The sequence below is a fragment of the Lampris incognitus genome, chromosome 15, assembly GCF_029633865.1.
Source record: "Lampris incognitus isolate fLamInc1 chromosome 15, fLamInc1.hap2, whole genome shotgun sequence".
NCBI classification, from domain to species: domain Eukaryota; kingdom Metazoa; phylum Chordata; class Actinopteri; order Lampriformes; family Lampridae; genus Lampris; species Lampris incognitus.
This window is the reverse complement of record NC_079225.1, coordinates 36,693,674-36,713,344: the sequence shown is the minus strand read 5'-3', so window position 1 is coordinate 36,713,344 and position 19,671 is coordinate 36,693,674. Positions and strand designations below refer to the sequence as shown.

At 42.4% G+C, this 19,671-nt stretch overlaps 1 protein-coding gene across 1 annotated transcript in view; it reads right to left on the bottom strand.

The window, feature by feature from the left end:
- Positions 1 to 19,334, bottom strand: part of cep85l (centrosomal protein 85, like) — a 72,004-nt gene extending 52,670 nt beyond the window's left edge. The window contains exons 1-2 of the mRNA XM_056294567.1: positions 19,001 to 19,334; positions 10,615 to 10,776 (exon numbers count right to left, since the gene is read on the bottom strand). Of these exons, the coding sequence (XP_056150542.1) occupies positions 10,615 to 10,776; positions 19,001 to 19,073 (235 nt within the window). The 5' untranslated portion in view covers positions 19,074 to 19,334. The remainder of the gene's footprint in view (positions 1 to 10,614; positions 10,777 to 19,000) is intronic.
- Positions 19,335 to 19,671: the final 337 nt, after the last annotated feature.

Genomic DNA, 19,671 nt, shown 5'->3' with positions numbered 1-19,671 from the left:
TCTGCTTGCTTGAGAAAAAAAACAAAAAAAAACGATGAGCTCATTGTCCTCTCCCACTGTCTCAGATTTTTCTGAGATTTGTTTGCTAGCTAATCCCCAAAGGGAGGAGTGAGGGGTTATAGGGCTACGGTTAGTGGGATCGCATCACTGCAGGCCAAAAAAGAACAAAGAGGAGAAGAGAAGAGAAGAGAGAAGTGAAGTTACAGAATTTTATTATAATCAGAGACCATTTTTGGAGCTCACAGAAAGTTGAATCAGTTCATCTGGACACTGTTTATTGAGAGAGAAACGTTTCATCAATCATCTAAGTGACCTCTTCAGTCTTGACTGCAGGCGTCCCCACCCTTATAAACAATACAGTGGCATAACGACCGAAACCAATGATCGGTTTCATTTGCAAATTGCTGTGAACATTAACTTGAGTTTCGATGGTCATGTGTACTATTCACAAAGGATTGGGGAATGTTTGCAGTCACAGCATTGTAAAATGGCAACAGATGTACCCTTAGCCCCCCTTGGTTCAGGGATGGTCGTTCCCTCTTAACATGAATGGTCTCTTTTGCCCCTTTTCCACTGCTTGGTACCGGCTCGACTCTACTCGCTTTTTTTGGTTTTCCATTGGGCAAAAGTTAGGGATCATACCTAGTACCAGGTACTTTTTTTGGTACCACCTCCATCGAGGTTAGGGTGAGCTGAGCCGATACCAAAAGGTGACATGAAAATAATGCTATAAATAAATAAAAAAAAATATATGTATACTTATTTAAATATAAATAAAATCTTGAAAAGAAAAACTAGTCAACACACCCACAAATGACCAGCGGGGCTTTACCATGAGGGGATACTATCTGCAGTGGAAAATTAAATCCCAAAAAGTAAAGTGAGTAGAGTCGAATAGAGTAGAGGTCGAGTTGAGCCAGTACCATGTACTTGACTCCAAGTTCAAACCAGCATTCCTCCCATCAAGGATGTGCACACATCCTCATCCTTGAAAAAGTGCCTCTGTCGCCATCTTACAATGCTGTGATTGCAAACATTCCCAAATCCTCTGTGAATAGTACACATGGCCACTGAAACTCTAAGTTAATGGTCACACCCATATTTGCATATGAAACTGGTCGTTGGTTTCGGTCGTCATGCAACTGTACTGTTTATAAGGGTGGGGATACCTGCAGTCACTTTAGACTGAAGAAGTCACTTAGAGGGGTGATGAAATGTAGGCTACGTAACAGCGTGGGATCATGGGTAGACGTATAGCCTGTGTGTGTAGCTTTGTATTTATGAGAAAAAAATTTTCATGTTGATAATGCTTATGTATAATTGCATATGTACATGCATACATAAGATTTGTTCCACTCCCAGCCTTACAAACTCACAAACAAGTATTATATATTTTAATAATGCAATGTAATTATTAATTGAGAATAAAAAGAGATGGAAAGATGGAAAGCATGGTACTATATATTTTTTAAACATACACTAAGATGGTAAATATCTTGAGAGTGATGATAAAAATTAAAAAAAAAACCACCCAAGTTATATCTGCAAGCTCTGTGGCTCTTTGCGGAATGGTCTCACTCATAAGTGGCTCTCCTAAGAAAATTAGTGAGTACCACTGGTCCAGATGAACTGAATCAACTTTCTTTGATTTTCCTACCTGGATTATTAAGCATGTATAAAGAAATGTTTTGGAGATGACAAGATTTTCATTTCAACACCCTAATAAAGAGAAGTTTAATCTCTAAGCTGGTCCAAAATGCAGATGTAGAAGAGTTAAACAGTAATACAGCTTCACTAACTAAATAAGGAGCACTTTGATGAGGCACTACAGGATAGAAGAACTCCTCATTTTTGTGACTTGACGTGAAGTCCGAGTTTTGATGATGGGACCATACTGATCCCTAATGACACGTTACACACTACAATACAAGAATCCTACACCACAGTATCAACAACAGAAGTTGTGACTGATTCACAAATGTAGTACTAAATAAGAGCAAATAGCACCGGAGCACCGATATGCTATTCAACGGCTGCAACAGCCATGCAATCCTTTTGCGATTTCACCAGTGAGTGTTTTGTCAGAGTGATTGTTATTTGGGTTGCTTTAACTGTGCGTTCTCCCAAGTGCCTCTTGACACTCAAATCATGTAAATTCAATGACGTCGTTGGTCACCTGATCCAACTGCCCAATCGTGTCACACATGATCACTCAGTCACACTAAGGTGGTCGCTAAGTCAGTCAGTCAGGTCAGACAGGGGCATTCACATTTGTAGGTCTGGCCTGCCGGCCAGTCCAGCTAAAGAAGACATATTCGCATAACTTGCACATCTTCTGTAGGAGTTTAATTCCAACTACCATTAGCAATGAAACCAGTAGCCTTACATTCCCTGCTGAGCTGAAGAGGGAGCCTTCACCCTGACATGGCTGTAACATAATTCCACAGTTGATGATGGCTGTTGACGTAATGCACCAAGTGAACATGATGGATGGGTTTGCTGATGTGCCTCACACTGATCCTGTACACTGCCCCCTATACACTCAAAGCCTCCTACATGGTATGGGAGGCATCCTTCCCGAATGTCTCCTGCTCTCATCTGTTTCTATTTCTATAACTAACATGTTCCTCTGAAAGATGCCTTGACTTGGTCATTGGCTACCATTGGCTAAAAGATTAATGTGACAGTGTGGGCTCTGTAAAGTGTTTTAACTTTTCATTAGAAAACAAAAATAAAAACAAACATGCATAATTTGACCTGTCTTTTTTATAAACGGGGTCAATTGCCAAAAACTGAAGGGATTTTCTTTCAGCGATTTAAATGTATTTCCCTCTTCTAACCCCCAAGCTTACATCCAGTGAACTCATGCTATACACATGCAAATACACACGCATGTAACCTTGATTGTAAACACTTATGAACCACCCTCTATCTTCTATTATGCAACATAGCCTACAGAGTTGTTGTTTTTTTGGGGGGGATTTTGAACTCTATATGGATATACTTTTTTTGTCCTTTACCCTTTACCCCATGATGGCCCATATGATATTTCAAGATTCATAGCTACTCAGACTAAATACTCTTGGACAGTGTTAGTCTTCCTGATATTACAGTGTTGTGCTATGTCCCTTGTGTCTTTTACATAATGATCACACCAAGTCAGATTTCATCAAATGAGCAAACATAACTCGGCAACCAATGAAACTCGACTCTACTAAAAGAGTGACAGGATGAGCATGATGTTAGTGCCAGAATCTGCTTCAAGACGACAACATTTGTGAAGTGAAATATTGATGGCCTACCATAAATAAACCAAGGACTAATAACCAAATCCTTAAATATACTTCTGTCATGCACTGCAGATGCCACTACCTGTCCTGAGACATTATTCACCTCAAAACACTCGCTGTGAAACAGATTTCAGAGGTAAATGCCTCATCGTTACAGCTATGGCAATCTATAGTATGATTAGTTAGGGAGGGTGACAGGGTTACAAAACCAAGGAATTCCCTTATATCTTTTTCGAGGTCTCATGCACACGCACACGTACAGACTTATAAAGATGCTAGAGACAAAGGGATTCTATAGAAGGACTCTCCTGAGGTACAAAGAACTGTGTCATCATCTCGAGAGAGAGAGTAAGAGGGAGAGTTCCCTTTCAGGAGGGGACAATTCAGCACAAGCGCGCCTCTCTACAGAATTGGACTGAGATAATCACTGACGATAGAGATAAAAGATTCCGACTGCCTCCTGTAATCAGGAAGTAATTATGATGAATAAACTCTGATAGTTGCAAAAGTTTCAAGGTTACCAGAATTCCGAGAGACCCACAAAGTAAATTCCCACTGGGTACATTGTCCTCTTTCTTAGCACAACATAACACTATCACTACTATCAATAATAATAATAGCAATAATAAAGATAACTCCTGCTACAAAACGATTTTAGCATCTGAGGTAGCGTTTCAAATTGCTTGGTTTTCATAATAAAAGCTAAAGAAATGTGAGACCAATGCACAGGATTTCAGCATCTGCCATACATAGGATTTATCTGTAGCAGGCTGGTTGCCAATGTAATCATCAGAGAAACCCTCTGCAAACATATTCCCCACAATGTTTAAGTCAAATTACAAGTGCTCTAGGGGCGCCTCCGTAGCGCAGACCGCAGGGTCGCAACATCACTGGTTCAAATCCAGCCGGCGACCTTTGTTGCACATCATAACCCCCCCCTCCTCATTTCCTGTCTAGCTCTTCTCTGCACTGTCTAATACAAGTAAAATACCCCAAAAAAATTTACAAGTGCTAATATAGGCAAAACCCAAGAACATGTTGTATTTGAATCAGTATCAGGAGCTATGATGCATATCATTATCTCACCTGACCCTCTATCCTTTACCACACTTCTGTTCCATCTAAATAGCAGAAAATAACAAATAATAATGATAAAAAAAGTAAAGTGTTCATTTCACTGTATGCTTGTGTCCTTGGACTGCTTCACTCCTGCACCAGATTGCTAAATGACCTACAACCCACAATCCACCTGTATCTCTTAAATGTTAACAGTGAAATAACTGATTTTCCTAGTGTCTTTAGCAAAGGCTGCATGTTAACATAAAGTGGAATCACACTGTAACTGCACAGTAACTACATATCGGACATTTCTTCTCTACGTGTCGATTTAGTTTTAATCTGCCATTTCACAGAGGAGGTAAAAAGAGCTTTATAAAACCCGCTTGTCACACTCAAACCAGCTTAGGGTTAAACATCTTACATATTGTAAAGGGAGTGAAACTGCCAAAATAAGGATGTTTAAGAACATCCTCGCTGATTGAAACAATCAGACCCCGCCCCCCCCGAAACAAGAGCAGCGTGCAATCTAGACCTACTGTAAGTGTGTCGTGTTCAGTTGACCTATATTTACTTCCACATCAGTTGCTAACCAGCTGGATGACCCCTTTCAGCCACTGGACTGGACTAGACTGGGTTAGACACTGGACTTGACGACTCACGCGGCTGCAGATACACACACACACATCACATACATCAGATGAATGCACATACACAGAGCTCGCTATCGGAATTTGACCCCAAAACACAATTAATCACCAAGCAGCCTACATTTTATATAAACCAGGAATCTACCCATGTTAAGTACGTGATGATCTACAGCAATGTTCTCTTGAAGAGGGATTTGGGTTGGGTCCAAAGCTGCTCAATACATACAGGGCCAACGTAACAACTGCCACAAGACAGTTGTCCTCCATTACAAACATGTAAGGAAGGGATTTCTTTTGGATACTTTCATTAACAGGTTTTACACTTGGAGATCCCAGCTCAGATATATCATATGTGAGACAAGATACAATCAAAAAAAAATTGAGAAAAAAACCAGGGTGATGAGGCTGTGCCTATAGCCACCCAAACTGGCTCAGTATTAAGGCTGCTTATGGAGCGTTATCCCTACGACATATACAGTATATGGAGGTAATGTTGGGAATTGCGACTTTCTCCTTTGAAGACATCCAACCATTTACAAAATCTATGATCTTCTCCAGAGGACAGGCGGCAAGGAGACATCCTCACTCAAGGTCCATGGCTAATATAGATGATTTTCATTTTTTCGCTTGCTCACTCCTCCTACTCATTCCACCGCTTCATCCAAATCCAGACTTCCAAATCATTCAATTGTCATCCCTTATTAAAGCTCCGTATCCTCCTTTTCTCTCTACTCATAGAGAACACTGTCGTAACAGGAGCTGCTGCCCTACTTCCAAGTAGAGCTCTTTTCTTCACTGCTCCATCTCTCTCTGGCTCTCCCTCTCGTTCCCTCTCCGTTAGCTATGCTGCAATTAAACAACCTCTCTGCAGCACAGTCAGCTGTATAAACCACAGGACTGTTAGCTTTCAGATGTAAAATGCCAAGGATATCATTTTAAGTATGGTTTACCTCCGGTTCAAATCCACGACCAGCACAGGGCTGCATGTTTTTCATTTTGTGGGTATTACAGACGCAACTAAGGAATTTGGATTTAAATAAAGAAATTAATAAATGAACAGGGGAAGGGGATGACATCAATTTAGAGGTATGCTTAACAAAACCCAGACTGGAAATCAACAAGAGTAATGCCAAGCTTATTACTGCAATTTGCCAAAATAGAATCGGGAGGGGTGAAAAGGTGAGGTGTAACGGCCGGCGTCCACTGCAAGCCATTTTGACAAGGTGTGTGTGTCGGCATCGAACATGCAGCCATTTCATCCGATGTGGTTTTGCCTACAGGGCGTGGCTGACGTATGGCAAACCGGATGGAACATGCATGGCATTTTTAATGGTGCACTTTTCAGCTCCAAGTCTGGACCCGCATGCATCAGTGAGGTGTGGAGATACACTTGCGAATGTCATCTACCATATTATTCATTAAAAAGACTTTTTAAATAAAAGTTAATAAAAACTTTTTCTCAATCTTCTAAAACAAATGATTGCTATTTATTACCCGCCCCCCCATAGCTTTCTTTGTAACTTTGTTTTCTGGCTTGCTCTGTCTATCCAAATATGGAAGAAATCAATGTAACAGTAAATACAAGTTAACATAACAACCTCTCGAATCACTACTTGATCTCACTTAAGTGCAAAAACACCATAAATAACACAAAGCCTCACTGTTCTCTTGTGTCCCTGCAACTTGGCTAGTGGTCATTACAATTGTAAGCCAGATGGGAGATGACAGCGAGCCAGAGGCAAGCCAGTGAAACACTCAGCTTAAGCCAGACAGACAGCCTGAAAGGAAGATAAGAAAATCCAAGTATAAGGTATACCTGAATATAACCAAGTTAATAATGGCCGACACTTCTGAAGACCGCAGAAGTGTGTGGAGAAGCCCAAATAGACTTGGTACCAACAATGTTGGTTCAGGGTGTAAGGCTACCAGGTCGAAATGAGGGAGGGAGGGAAGATGTGAGAGACAGGAGAGAGGATTGGCACTGAACATGAATCAACGCCAAGCACTGGTGAATTTGTACCAACAGTGAAAAAGTTGTATTGTGCAATCCTACTCAACAATGGGATGAATGCATGCTTTGTTTGCTAATATATTCAATGGCCTTTCAAAGACTTCTCCATGACACAACAACTTCTATGACCAACATGTATTAAGTGCCTATGTTCAAGAGGCCTGTGTAATGCACTTGCCGGGTAGAGGACAGGTAGCGTTATGCTACTGTGTGAGAGTCTGGAGAAGATGAATCGTACCAATATGAACAACTAAAGAACAGAGATACAGCAAGCAGGATGAAGCAGGCTAGCACTTCTAAGCAAGAGTATTCCTATTTCTTATATGACTTATGTTGTGTTGGTAAGTAGCAACATGGACAGCAAATGAAATGCTGCTGTAGTAAACAGTTACTCTCTCAGTAGAAGCCAAACTTGAAATCGATGCTGTCATTGAAAATTATTAGACTGTCTTTTGTCGAGACGGTTGCCTCTAGCTGTGGAGCTAAAGCTAGCTGAAGTGAGCTAACTAATTTTGCTAAGCTAATCCAGTAGGTCTGGTAGAGTAGGTATGGTACTATATGGTAAGGTATGGTGTGGAGTTTGCATGTTCTCCCCGTGTCTGCATGGGTTTCTTCTGGGTACTCCGGTTTCCTCCCACAGCCCAAAAACATGTAGGTCAGATCAACCGGCCGTACGAGATTGTCCTTAGGTGTGAATGTGTTGGCCCTGTGATGGCCTGGCAGCCTGTCCAGGTGTCTCCCAACCTGCCGCCCAATGACTGCTGGGATAGGCTCCAGGATCCCCGCGACCCTGAGAGCAGGATAAGCGGTTTTGATAATGGATGGATGGATGTAGTAAACAACACTGAATGTTTCACTGGATGTTTGTCTTTATACATGCATGCTTAATAATCCAGGTAAGAAAAACAAACAAAGTTGAACCAGTTCATCTGGACACATTTATTGAGAGAAATATTTCATCACTCATCTAAGTGACCTCTTCAGTCTAAATTGACTGCAGGTATCCCCACCCTTATAAACAATACAGTGGCATAATGACCGAAAATGATTGCTTCCATATGCAAATTGCCATGAGCATTAACTAGAGTTTCAATGGCAATGTGTATGATTCACAGAGGATCATCATTCACTGGAGCACAAACTAGGTGTCATCAGGACGCTGTACCACCGAGCTGACAATGTCCCCACCGACACAGTGGCTGGGGAAAGGGAGAAATCCCACATTAAACAGACCCTTGTTAAGTGTGGTTATCCTAACTGGGCGTTTGTCAAAGCCAGGAAGATGCCCAAACAGTGCACCAGCCAATCGGAGAGGAGAAGGACAATGTGGTGGGAGTGTCGGAAAAGTTGAGACGCATATTTTACAAACATCGCGTCTCAGTTGCTTTCAAACCACAAAACATGCTGCACAACAAATTGGTCCACCCCAAGGATCGAGTCCCCCAACACAAACAGAGCAATATAGTGCATGCTGTTTAAGTGCTGGGAGGATTGCCGTGACCTGTAGATCGCGGAAACCACACAGACCCTGGTCAAGAAGATGGCACAACACAGGACAGCCAACATGTCAGGTCAGGACTCTGCAGTCTATACCCATCTACGGGCCAGTGGCCACTCTTTCAAGGATGAGGATGTGCACATCATTGATAGGGAGGAACGCTGGTTTGAACAGGGAGTCAAAGAGGCCATCTATGTTAATAGGGAACGACCATCCTTGAACCAAGTGGGGGGACTAAGAGTACATCTGTCACCATCTTGCAATGCTGTGATTGCAACCATACCCAAATCATCTGTGAATAGTACACATTACCATTGTAACTTTTATTAATGGATTATGGCAATTTGCACATGAAACCAATTGTTTTCGGCCATTATGCCGCTGTTTTGTTTATCAGGGCGGGGATACCTACAGTCAGTTGAGACTGAAGAGGTCACTTAGATGAGTGATGAATCGTTTCTCTCGCAATAAGCATCGTGCCCAGATGAACTGATTCAATTTTCTTTGACTGGATGTTTGATTTCCTAAGCACATATTCATGGTATTCATAAGCACACAAGTATGGTCATGTGTACTTGTTGTATCTGTATGTGTAAATGAGAGCAGGTGTGTTATAGGTTTCTTTTGTGTATGTGATTGGGTGTTATGTAATTTTGATATACCAACTGTACTTTCTTGTTCAATATAGAGTCACAAAACTTTTAAAATGTGTTGTCAAAAATGTGTCCCAATGAACATCCCATCAAGTCAAAAGAATAGTTACGCTAAAACTTACTGATAAAACCAATTTTAAAACCAATTCTGATATGTACATGTACATGTGGGTGAGCAGCTGCACATGTGTGTATGCATCTTGATGTAGATGCAACAGGAAGCACGTCTGAAGTAACGACTGGGTTATCAGGTTACTAGGTTACATAGAGGGCTTTGTTGTATGCAAGTGGCCTGGGGGCAAACGTGTGCTCCCTAAGAGACTCCAGCTGGGAGTGGTTAGGGTGAATGGAGAGAAACAGTTGTGTCTGGATGGAAAAGGAATCGGGGAGGCTGGATGTGAATGGAGATGGGGGTTGGGTCGGGATCCAATGGAGTTAAGAGATGTTCTGTACATCTTCAGGCTGCAGCAAAAACCACGGGGCTAAAACACCATCGACATGGTCCACGACCTATGTGACATTTTACCCTTTCTCACCATCTTCCCAAAAATGTTCTATCAATCATCAAAACAGGCAATCCCAAAAATAAAGCAGAAACACCAAAAAAAAAAAAAGTGTATAAAATACGGGCCTGGTAGTGGTTAGAAGGTTGGCTGCATGACTCGAGCTTGGCATCTGTCTTCTGAACACAAACTACGTTTTAATTACAGCTTTCTGGAACATAGATCTAGTTTTGGTTTGTTGTTCAAGTTTGTTATATTTAGCTAGGTAGAGTTGCACATACCAGAATACTATGGAGTGATGAGTTTCTTTCCTTAAATAGTGAAGCAGTAGCGTCCTAACAACCGGACGGTTAGGCTACTTTCTAGTCCAAAAAATGCTAAATGCTGCCTTGGGGGAGGGGAAAAGGAGGGAAATCAACCGAGAGGCTGGAAATGGAAAACAAAAAAAAACAACCCTGTAAATGAGGCGTAAAGAACCCGGGTGAAAGAGAGCGCGGATGTGGGGGTTGTTCTAACTACCATGTGGCCTGCGGTGCTTTGGAGGTTATGAGGGTGGAGCAAAGCTAGTTAAACTCAAGACTTTCTTGTTAACCAAAGGGTGTGCACACTGATACCACCTAACCTTAAATCAATCCAGAAAACCAAAACAGCCAGATAGACAGAGTGGCAGATGAATATGCAAGCTAACAAGAGCTGAACACTACTTTCTTCATGTGCTGTGCTGTTAAGAGAATGCTGTAAAACTGTGAAAAACCTTACTTGTCGCCGAGGCAAAAAGGTGACTGTATCGCAGGTCCTCACTTGCCATTATGCTTACTCCTTACCTCCTAAATACATACTCTGTGTGTTCAAGTAGGCCTAATTTTTAAGACAAAGTTACTTGTGGGAAAAACGGCAAAATGTGGAAAATGGCAACCAGAATAGAACAGAAAAGAGTAGAATAGGGATCTTACCTTCCACACTGTCGGAGCAGGAGGTGCCAATTCCAGTGTCTCCGCTGTCGGATGCTGTGCTATGGCGACGCCCATGGTTACTGTTGCCGGGGGCAGAGGAGTTGCCCTGCCATGAGGAGTCGCAGCCAGGCACCCATCCTGAAGAGCTGGTGCTACTGGAACCTAAACACAACAGCACCAAAGAGAGAAGGGAAACATTTATCAGTGATACTTGTCGTCAGTTTGGTTTTTAGTCAGGTGCCAACCAAAAAAATTATTCAATTTAAACAAAAAAAAATCAAACGGACCAGAAATAAGCTCTTGAATTAACTTATCGGGTAAATTAATTACTTAGTCTCAGGAAGTGACACCTGTTTTCAAACATTGTTTGATTTTTATTTCTTAGGTTAAATCCTATTCCAGTGCCAATTACAGTGATGCTTAAAAGAGGATTGGAGCAGTTGCCTTGCTCAACTGAATTCATGAAATTGTACAGTCTCTGCAGGACAAATTACAAGTAGGCCTATTAGGCCAAAACAAATCGGTTTAGTTACCTTTAGTACCACCACTCATTATAACAAAACAAACGTGATTCTGGATTGGAATGCTCAAATAGATAGGGCAAAAAACATTAGACTCTTATAATGGGCTTAAGCCTACTAGCCTAGAAATCCCAACTGCGGGTTTAGCTTAATTCTAACCTAATTCCTCCCACCACCCTCAGCAGGGGTTAGGCTAATACACATTATTAGCCGTGTTTCCATTAATTGTCGGACGAATCTTAAGCAAACTTTTGAAATGTAACAAACAAAAGAAGAAGAAAAAAAAAGAAAAAGAAAGAAAGAAAAATGCAAATTGGGCTTTTTTTCTTCTTCCAACAACTGGTTTGAAGCGAATACACTAGATTACACAAAGCGTAGTTTCGTCAGAAGTTGACGGTATATGCTGTAAAGCCCCTTGAGGAAAATCTGTCATTTGTAATATTAGGCTACACAAATAAAATTGACTCGACTTACGCATGGCTGTAATAAACAGAGTAGAAGTAGAGGTTGCGAACTGGAAATGACCAGTAACCTTGGCCATCTACCTGGTTCGCATAACGCGCATTTCTTTCTCTCCGTCTCCGGACAGCATGAAACATGGCCAATAACAGCTGACATGAAAGAACATCCATCCATCCATTATCCAAACTGCTTATCCTGCTCTCAGGAGCGCGGGGATGCTGGAGCCTATCCCAGCAGTCATTGGGCGGCAGGCGGGGAGACACCCTGCACAGGTGCGTTATTAGGAAATGCGTGTTATGCGAACATCCGGTAAGACAGCGGAAACAGCTGATCTTTTTTTTAACTTTATCTACAACAAACAGGCACACAACTGTCACACAGAGGGGAAAAAAACAAATCAGTCACCCAAGTAAAACATTCGCTACGTCAGAACTTTTTCGGCAAAGGTGTTTCTATATCCCATTTAGCTCAATAACTCTTTCGAAATAGGCAAAAACCACCTCAAGCGAGCGTAAAACTTTTTTTTTTGGCGAAATTAATGATGTTTTTTCCTGTTTTTCTTTTTCCGTTTGCATAAACCTTTTCTAATGCGATACTTCAAAATATATATATACATTATTGAAACACGGCTTCTCCCACCAACTTCTCTCTGTCTACCCAAGATCTGCTTTCTTTTATCACTGCCATTTTCAGCAGTGTCGGCAGTAAGCAAGCCAGAGCCATTAGAACAGCTGGCGTGAGGAATCGTTACAGGGACTGTAAAGGCTATTAGGGTTGTAGAGCTCCTTATTTAGCTGAGATAAACAGACGACACACACACACCTGACACGCAATATACTTGGGAGCACAACGGTGAAAGAAACAGAACGATGCCTGAACATAAAACGTACACACATACACACGCAAACAAATATAACAATAATAATATGATGACAATATATATTCTCTGCACCATTGCACTTTATCACCTCTTATTTCGCCTGTGTAAGTCAATGCTTGTGTATATCTTAAAATTGTTGTGTTGTTATTCTATGTTAAGTACACAGAGAGCCATGAAACCGGAGTCAAATTCCATGTTTGTGCAAACCTAAATGGCCGATAAACATGATTCTGATTAATTTTGGTAAAGAGCTGTAATTGTCTGTAACAGCAAGCACATTAGCCCACACACACACACACACACACACACACACACACACACACACACACACACACACACAAAGAGGACATCTCAGTTTGAACTGGTTTTAAATTGTTTTCTGGCCTACTTCTTGCAGCTAGAGATCCAGAAGGCTTTTAGCAATGCAGAGGATCATGTAGATTAGCCTCCGATACGCCAGTTGGCAGCAAACACAGAAAAAGACAGGGAAGTACTTGGTTCCTGTGGTTTGACTGGGTGGCTGGTTGTTTCTATCACTACTGGCTGAATGGTAGAATCAAAATAAAATAAAATAGTAACTCAATCAGTCTATCTATCCAACTTGCAAAATGCAATGTACCAAAGAAAGCAAGGTCAAAGTGAGAAATTAAAAAAAGTGTGAATACAGAGGGTGAATGTAGAGCATAAGAGCTAACTGCGGTAATGTATGTCTGTATGCATGTGTGCTGGGCAGAATACAGACCCAGGCTGGGGTAAAGGAGGGGGGGTCACGGGTAACGCTAGTCAGATACAAACCCCGGTTCAGGAAACAAGCAAGTGTGTGTCTGAGTGAATGTAACCCTGAAATTTACAAAGTCCTGCATGCTAAATAAATAAACTACTGCAACTATTGGCAGCTTAGCAAGCCATTTACTATCAGACATTTAAATGTGCTCAGCCGCAGTTAGCCAATTAGAATACCAGAGATGCTATTTAAGATGGGGGATTGTGCCTGGGCTGTATATGGAAATATGACATCCCTGCGGTGTACACCACTGTGCACAAGAAGACTATGAAGCCAAACGATGTGTATGGTCGCCAAAAGTTTGGGCAGTGAAGCTATCACAGGGCTCCATCTGGTCTGTGGGTCCAATTCACATGTTAGCTCTTCCACAAGAGAGTCACATGGCATGTCAACCTATATCTGCTCCTCACCTCATCTTCAGACATCTAAATAGGATAAAGACAGCGTGAAACTCATCTTGTTTATACTCTTTTGTCTCTCTCATAAAAATAAAAACAGCAACCATGTTTGCGATTAAAATAAAACATGCTTTTCACTGGGTGTTAAAATATGATACACAGCGTTAAATTAATGGCTTTTACTTAAAAAATAAGGGAGGGGTGCAATGGTTATTATTTGCATAATTCCCTCGTTCAGTTTTGCTCTTTCTTTTTTACCTGACAAGGATAAAATAACATATGGAATGTGCAAAAAGCGTGAAATGTTTAGAGTCATGTGTCCACCAGAGTTTACACAAGCAAAAACTATGATGCACTCTGTTGTTAAATAAGATTTGTCGCTTTCTGGGCACCACCTCAAACCTTTAGTAAATCTGGGAGTAAGTGTCAATGGTTGGTGGTGGAGTGAAGGTAAGGGGGTAATTTGTGTGTATAACAAGATAAAATCGTATAACAGGGTAAAGCAGAAAGGACATAAACCAGATTAGAGATAAAGTGGAAGCATCATTACATATACATTAAAACCAGAAGTTTTACAAAGGGCCCAGTGAGATGGAGATATAAGTTGAACTACAGAGTGAAGCGTGATGTTGAGCCAGGGAGCTTCATGTTCCCTGGTCCATCACGTTGTCATGGGTAGAAAATGGAGAGATGGTTCATGAGGTTTGGCTAGCTGGCTGATTGGCTAGATAACTGCGATTGGTTGAATTAATGAATGGTGGACCAGCTGCAAAGACGGCTAGCTGGCTGACTGGGTTGCTGGGTGATTGTCTGGCAGGCTAAATGACTAAATGAATCAATGAATGGATGTTTGGTCAGTAGGGTGGATAATTGACAGGCAGACTAATTTACTGGCTGGCTGACTGACTGACTGGGGCAGATTAATTCAAACGCACTAATGTGACACAGTTTCTCTGACAGAAATGCTGCACTAGGGTGCAGATCAACTGAGATATAAGCCAAGTCATTTTGGAGTTGTACTTGGAAAAAAAAAAGATTAAATGTTTTGGTATTAAACATGATCTAATATAACCTATATGCAATAACATGTGCAGCACATATAAGTGGCCATAGGCCAAAGTCAGCCTCTCTCAGACACAGTGACAAGATGTACGGTCAAAAAGGCTCATTAGATAATCCTAAACTTCCAGCTAACAGAACAGAGAGCAGCAAACCACAGTGCCCTGATTTCATCCAAGAACCGATCAATAACTGGGACAAGAAGAATGAGCACACAAGTTCATTTGGCTGCATTGGTGAACAGGATGTATCAGTACGGATACTGATGAGGGGTACCAAGCTAAAATGGCAAAAGAATTACCTAAATATTAAAATCTGATAGCAGTCACATGTATGATGTCATAAATCAAAGAGAGGCGATGAGGCCTTGATTTTTTTTTAATGCTTTGCGCTATCAAAACCAATTCAATGGCAGATGGAGTTCAGCCGAGTCGGTCAGCTATCCTTAAACTAACAGCCGCTATATTATACAAAAAAAGAAAAAAGAAGAAGAAAAAGGTGGATTGGTACTATATGATAATCAACATTTGGTGCTGAAAATCTGTCGTCAGCAGTGGAAAATTAGTAGCGGTAAAAGCCTGATCAATGGCATGAATCACTTACAGTAATATATTCTCTGACTTCAGTATTCATCAAGAACGCACAAACACAGCTCTGTTGTATCCAAACACAACTGAGAAGTTTGCCATTGTAATGTATGCCCTGTTCATGAAAAGTGGTAATTGAAGCAGCTTTTTGATTTTAACCATTTTTGTGTTGCATACATGTTTGTGTGCGCTCACATTTGTTTGTGTGTGTGTGTGTGTGTGTGTGTGTGTGTGTGTGTGTGTGTGCGTGCATGTGTGTGTGGTTGCATAACACTTCCAGGACAGAAACGGTATGTCTGACAGGCTAAACCTGAGGTCAGGTTAGTCATGAAGTCATGCCAGGCTGACTTAATTAAGGTTAATCCAAAGTCAGAAACCTTACATGGCCTCAACGAAGAAAAGCATCCAAAACTAGTTCATCTCGTATGCATGTTGTAAATACACATTACTAAGTGGTACATCGGAGATAAATGTAAAGGCACAGCCATGATTTTTTTTGGGGGGGGGGGTTAACCCTATAAGCCATTCAATGGTTGTTGTTTTTTTAGCTTATGCATATAGCAGCCTCCTACTGACCAAAAACAGATGGATCAACAGCACAGATTTACTTCATCCACTTAGGAGACCTCCAAAATAACCATCATGAGAGTGAATCACAGGAGAGCTGAGACAACATGAAGGTTATCAGTCTATGCCAAGAAGGGAGCAAACTATACCAAAGCCTTTTGAAATGCTGGCTAAAATCTAACACTGGCAAGCACAGAATGTTCTCCTTGATGTTTGGATCGATTTAGTACCAACTCTCAGAAAAATATATGAGGCCTGCCGTTAAATGTGAGACAATTCAGCTCATCGTTTTGCTCATTTCCTCCCCAACACTATTGAAAAGTCTGCTGCATCTTACAAAACAGAGAGTGACTGTTAGGAAAATCCACATGCGAGAGAGAGAGAGCAACCCAGTTAAATGAAATGTTGAGGGGATTGGATTGTTGCAAGGCAGGAATCTTGCAGGATCTCTGAAGATATCTGGCATAAGCAACATTCCCCCTACAGCACAAAATCAGGCAATGAGCATCAATAAGTAGATCAGCTATGCGCCTCACACAGTAATACACACATAATCCATTAAGTACACATGCAGTGGCCTTATGTGTAACTTTGTGCTTGTTATTTCACATTGTTCTTAATTCAATCCCTATGAATAAGAAATCACCACAGTTGTATATACTTTTCTGCAACTTTATTCGAACCTTGCTCAGAGAGAGGCAGCTGTTAAAACACACATGCAGCGGTCTATTCTGTTGCCTACCAACACAGGGATCGGCAGTTCGAATCCCCATGTTACCGCCGGCTTTGTCAGAGGTCCCTATAAACACAACTGGCCGTGTCTACGGGTGGGAAGCCGGATGTGGATGTGTCCTGATCGCTGCACTAGCGCCTCCTCTGGTCAGTCGGGGCACCTGTTCAGGGAGTAGGGGGAACTGGGGGGAATAGCATGACCCTCCCACACGCTACATCTCCCTGGCAAAACTCTTCACTGTCAGGTGAAAAAAAAGTGGCTGGTGACTCCACATGTATCGGAGGAGGCATGTGGTAGTCTGCAGCCCTCCCTGGCAGAGGGGGTGAAGCAGCGACCGGAACGGTTCAGAAGAGTGGGGTAATTGGCTGTATACACTGGGGGGGGGTCCCAAAACACACATACACATGAAAATGCAGTTTTAAATGTTAACATGAAAATTGCTGAAACATCACAACTGACTGGGCACTGGTGCCCAAATTCAACAAATCCTGACTATGCTTAACCTCCTCCATGAGACAGGCCTTTGTCTTTGGAGGTGGATGTCAATCTTAAATGGTGCAACTTTTAATAATTGTCGATCTGAGGGGTGATGGAGGCTCAACAGCCCAAAGGCTTAAATAGATGGGTGTTAAGAACGGGAAAAAAGTGAATGTACTTTCACACTATTAACCCAATTTTCAGACATTTACATTCTGCATCAACCACCAATAGACCCTGAGTTTATTTCAAACAAAAAAATGTATCAATCAAAATAGTCTTACTCTTTACAGTCAGATTGTGTTGTGGCATAGTTTCTGTGTAACATTCAGTTAGAACAATTTTACATTTCCTGTATCAGTAATGAAAGAGGGGGTGAAAGATGCAAAAGAGGACAAAGAATACTTTTTCTGACTCATCCATCATTTGATCTATCCATAATGAATACTGCACATGATTTTTTTTCTCACCCAATTCCCGAGAATGAGGTTAATATCTGTAAATCTAGACAAAATCAAATAGGTTAAAATGGCCAACAGGGCACATGCAAACAGAATTAATCAAAATAAGATGATAAGTCACTGGTAAATGGAGCCTAACAATCTAGTGGGCCTGGAGGATTAGCGTAAAGTTGACAGTAGGTGAAATCCATTTCAACAAAAGGGGGAAATGTATGTGAGAGCTGTCAGAGCTGTAATCCTACTTGCTGATCTCTACGTCGTTGACATTGTAATGCAATGGATACGGCCTGTCCAGCGGTTACGACACCCAAAGCATCTGATGAGTTGGTAGCACGTGTTTCATAGTCATCCCAAATACCCTTACCATGTAAGTAAGCAAGTACACACACACACACACACACACACGTTCGCTTTTCTATGGTTGTGAGGACCAATCATTGACTACATTCATGACCTAGCCCCTAACCCTGACCTTATCCATCAGAACTACGTGTCTAACCTTAACCCAACTTTAACCTAATCCTAATTCTAGTCTGGCCTCTAAACCCAAGTCCTAACCCTATAATAAGACCCTCGATAAAGTCAGGACCGGCCAAAATGTCCTCGCATTGCAAAAACGACCCCAATATTATGGATGGTTTAAAAAAATAAATCAAAATAGTCCACACAAATATGGCTAAACAAGACCACACACACACACACACACACACAGTCAGCCTTATAGAGTTTTGATGATAAAACTTGCTTTGATAAACATACTAAACATTAGTTGCGTAGTAAAGTATTCTGAAACGTAAAGCTTGTTGTGAGAGGCTGTGCCAAATGACAAAGAAGACAAAAGAATGACATCTTTGAACAAGAACGACAAAGCAATTCTCGTCTGATTCAGCACCGCCACGCACAGCCACGCTCAGTCACGCCACCACACTGAAAGCGACCCCGGGGAAGTTGCAGCGCTCATTCCTACCGCGTTTCCCCGCGAGTCTTCCACATCCTTCACCCTCGGCACTTCCCCGTGCGGAGGAACTCTGACCGCCGGCTGCCTTCAACACTAACAACGCAGAAAACCGAGCCGCTCGCCTGTCGCCATGACGACGTTCCGGCACGCGAACCAATCTATAGCCATGCATAGCAGCGACCTGGTTATACTGCGATGTGCTGAACACTGCCGAGCCGGGCCTTAACGTGGCGAGGCATCTCCCTCGGATGGTGGAGCTCGGCTACGAGAACTGTAGCCGGTCTTTTCCACGACATCTACGGCGTGTTTTCGACGTGAGCCGCGTCACGAAACGATTGGTTAACGTGGTTAGTTACCGCTGCCCTTACGTGACGACGGGCGGAGGCAGCGCGTCCTGCTGGTTTGGCTTCAGCCGCCTTGTGCCAGGTTTACCGTTACGCAGCCTCGCAACGGTGAGCCGCCACGGCTCGCCTTGCGCCTCTATCACAGCCTCCCTCACCTGTTTTGAAAGACTCGTATCCATCCTCAAAATCGCTTCTGCTCCACATTGTTGTTGTTGTTGTTGGTTTCATACGCCCGACGTGCCCCGGCAATTATTATCGATTCGCGGGCTATCCGGACAGAGGAGGTGGGGGGGAGAAGAAAATCTCGAAACGTGATCTCACAAAGACGGGGAGAATTCCTCAAAGACTCGACATGTTTCCATGGCTGGCCGGCGCTGCCGTCCAGCTGTATAATATTAAAAGAGCCGGGAACGGATCCCCTCTCATTAAAACACCCCCTACCCGAGTCCGGTATCGAATACAATGCGGATCGGCGGGGCTGAGGCTGCCTCAATCGACGGGACCATGTAAATCAAAAAAAAAAAAACCCCGCGGCCGCCGACTGACTTGCTGGCAACCGAAACGCGTCAGGACGTGAGCTCACAAATTGGCCCCGCCCCTTGTCTGCATACCGCAGTCGGACCGGAAAGAGTCTCTGCACGGACAGTCTCTCGAAAACCACGTGGCCAACACACAATTTACGATTCCCGCACGACTTGAACTTGAAGTTGTCGTGCGTCGCATACAAAGGGTGTGTTCTCACGCAGTTGCGATGGCGGCCACGGTTGTAGCAGATGGTTTTAGGGTTAAGGTCAGGCAGTGGTTAGGGGTGAAGGATAGGTTCGTG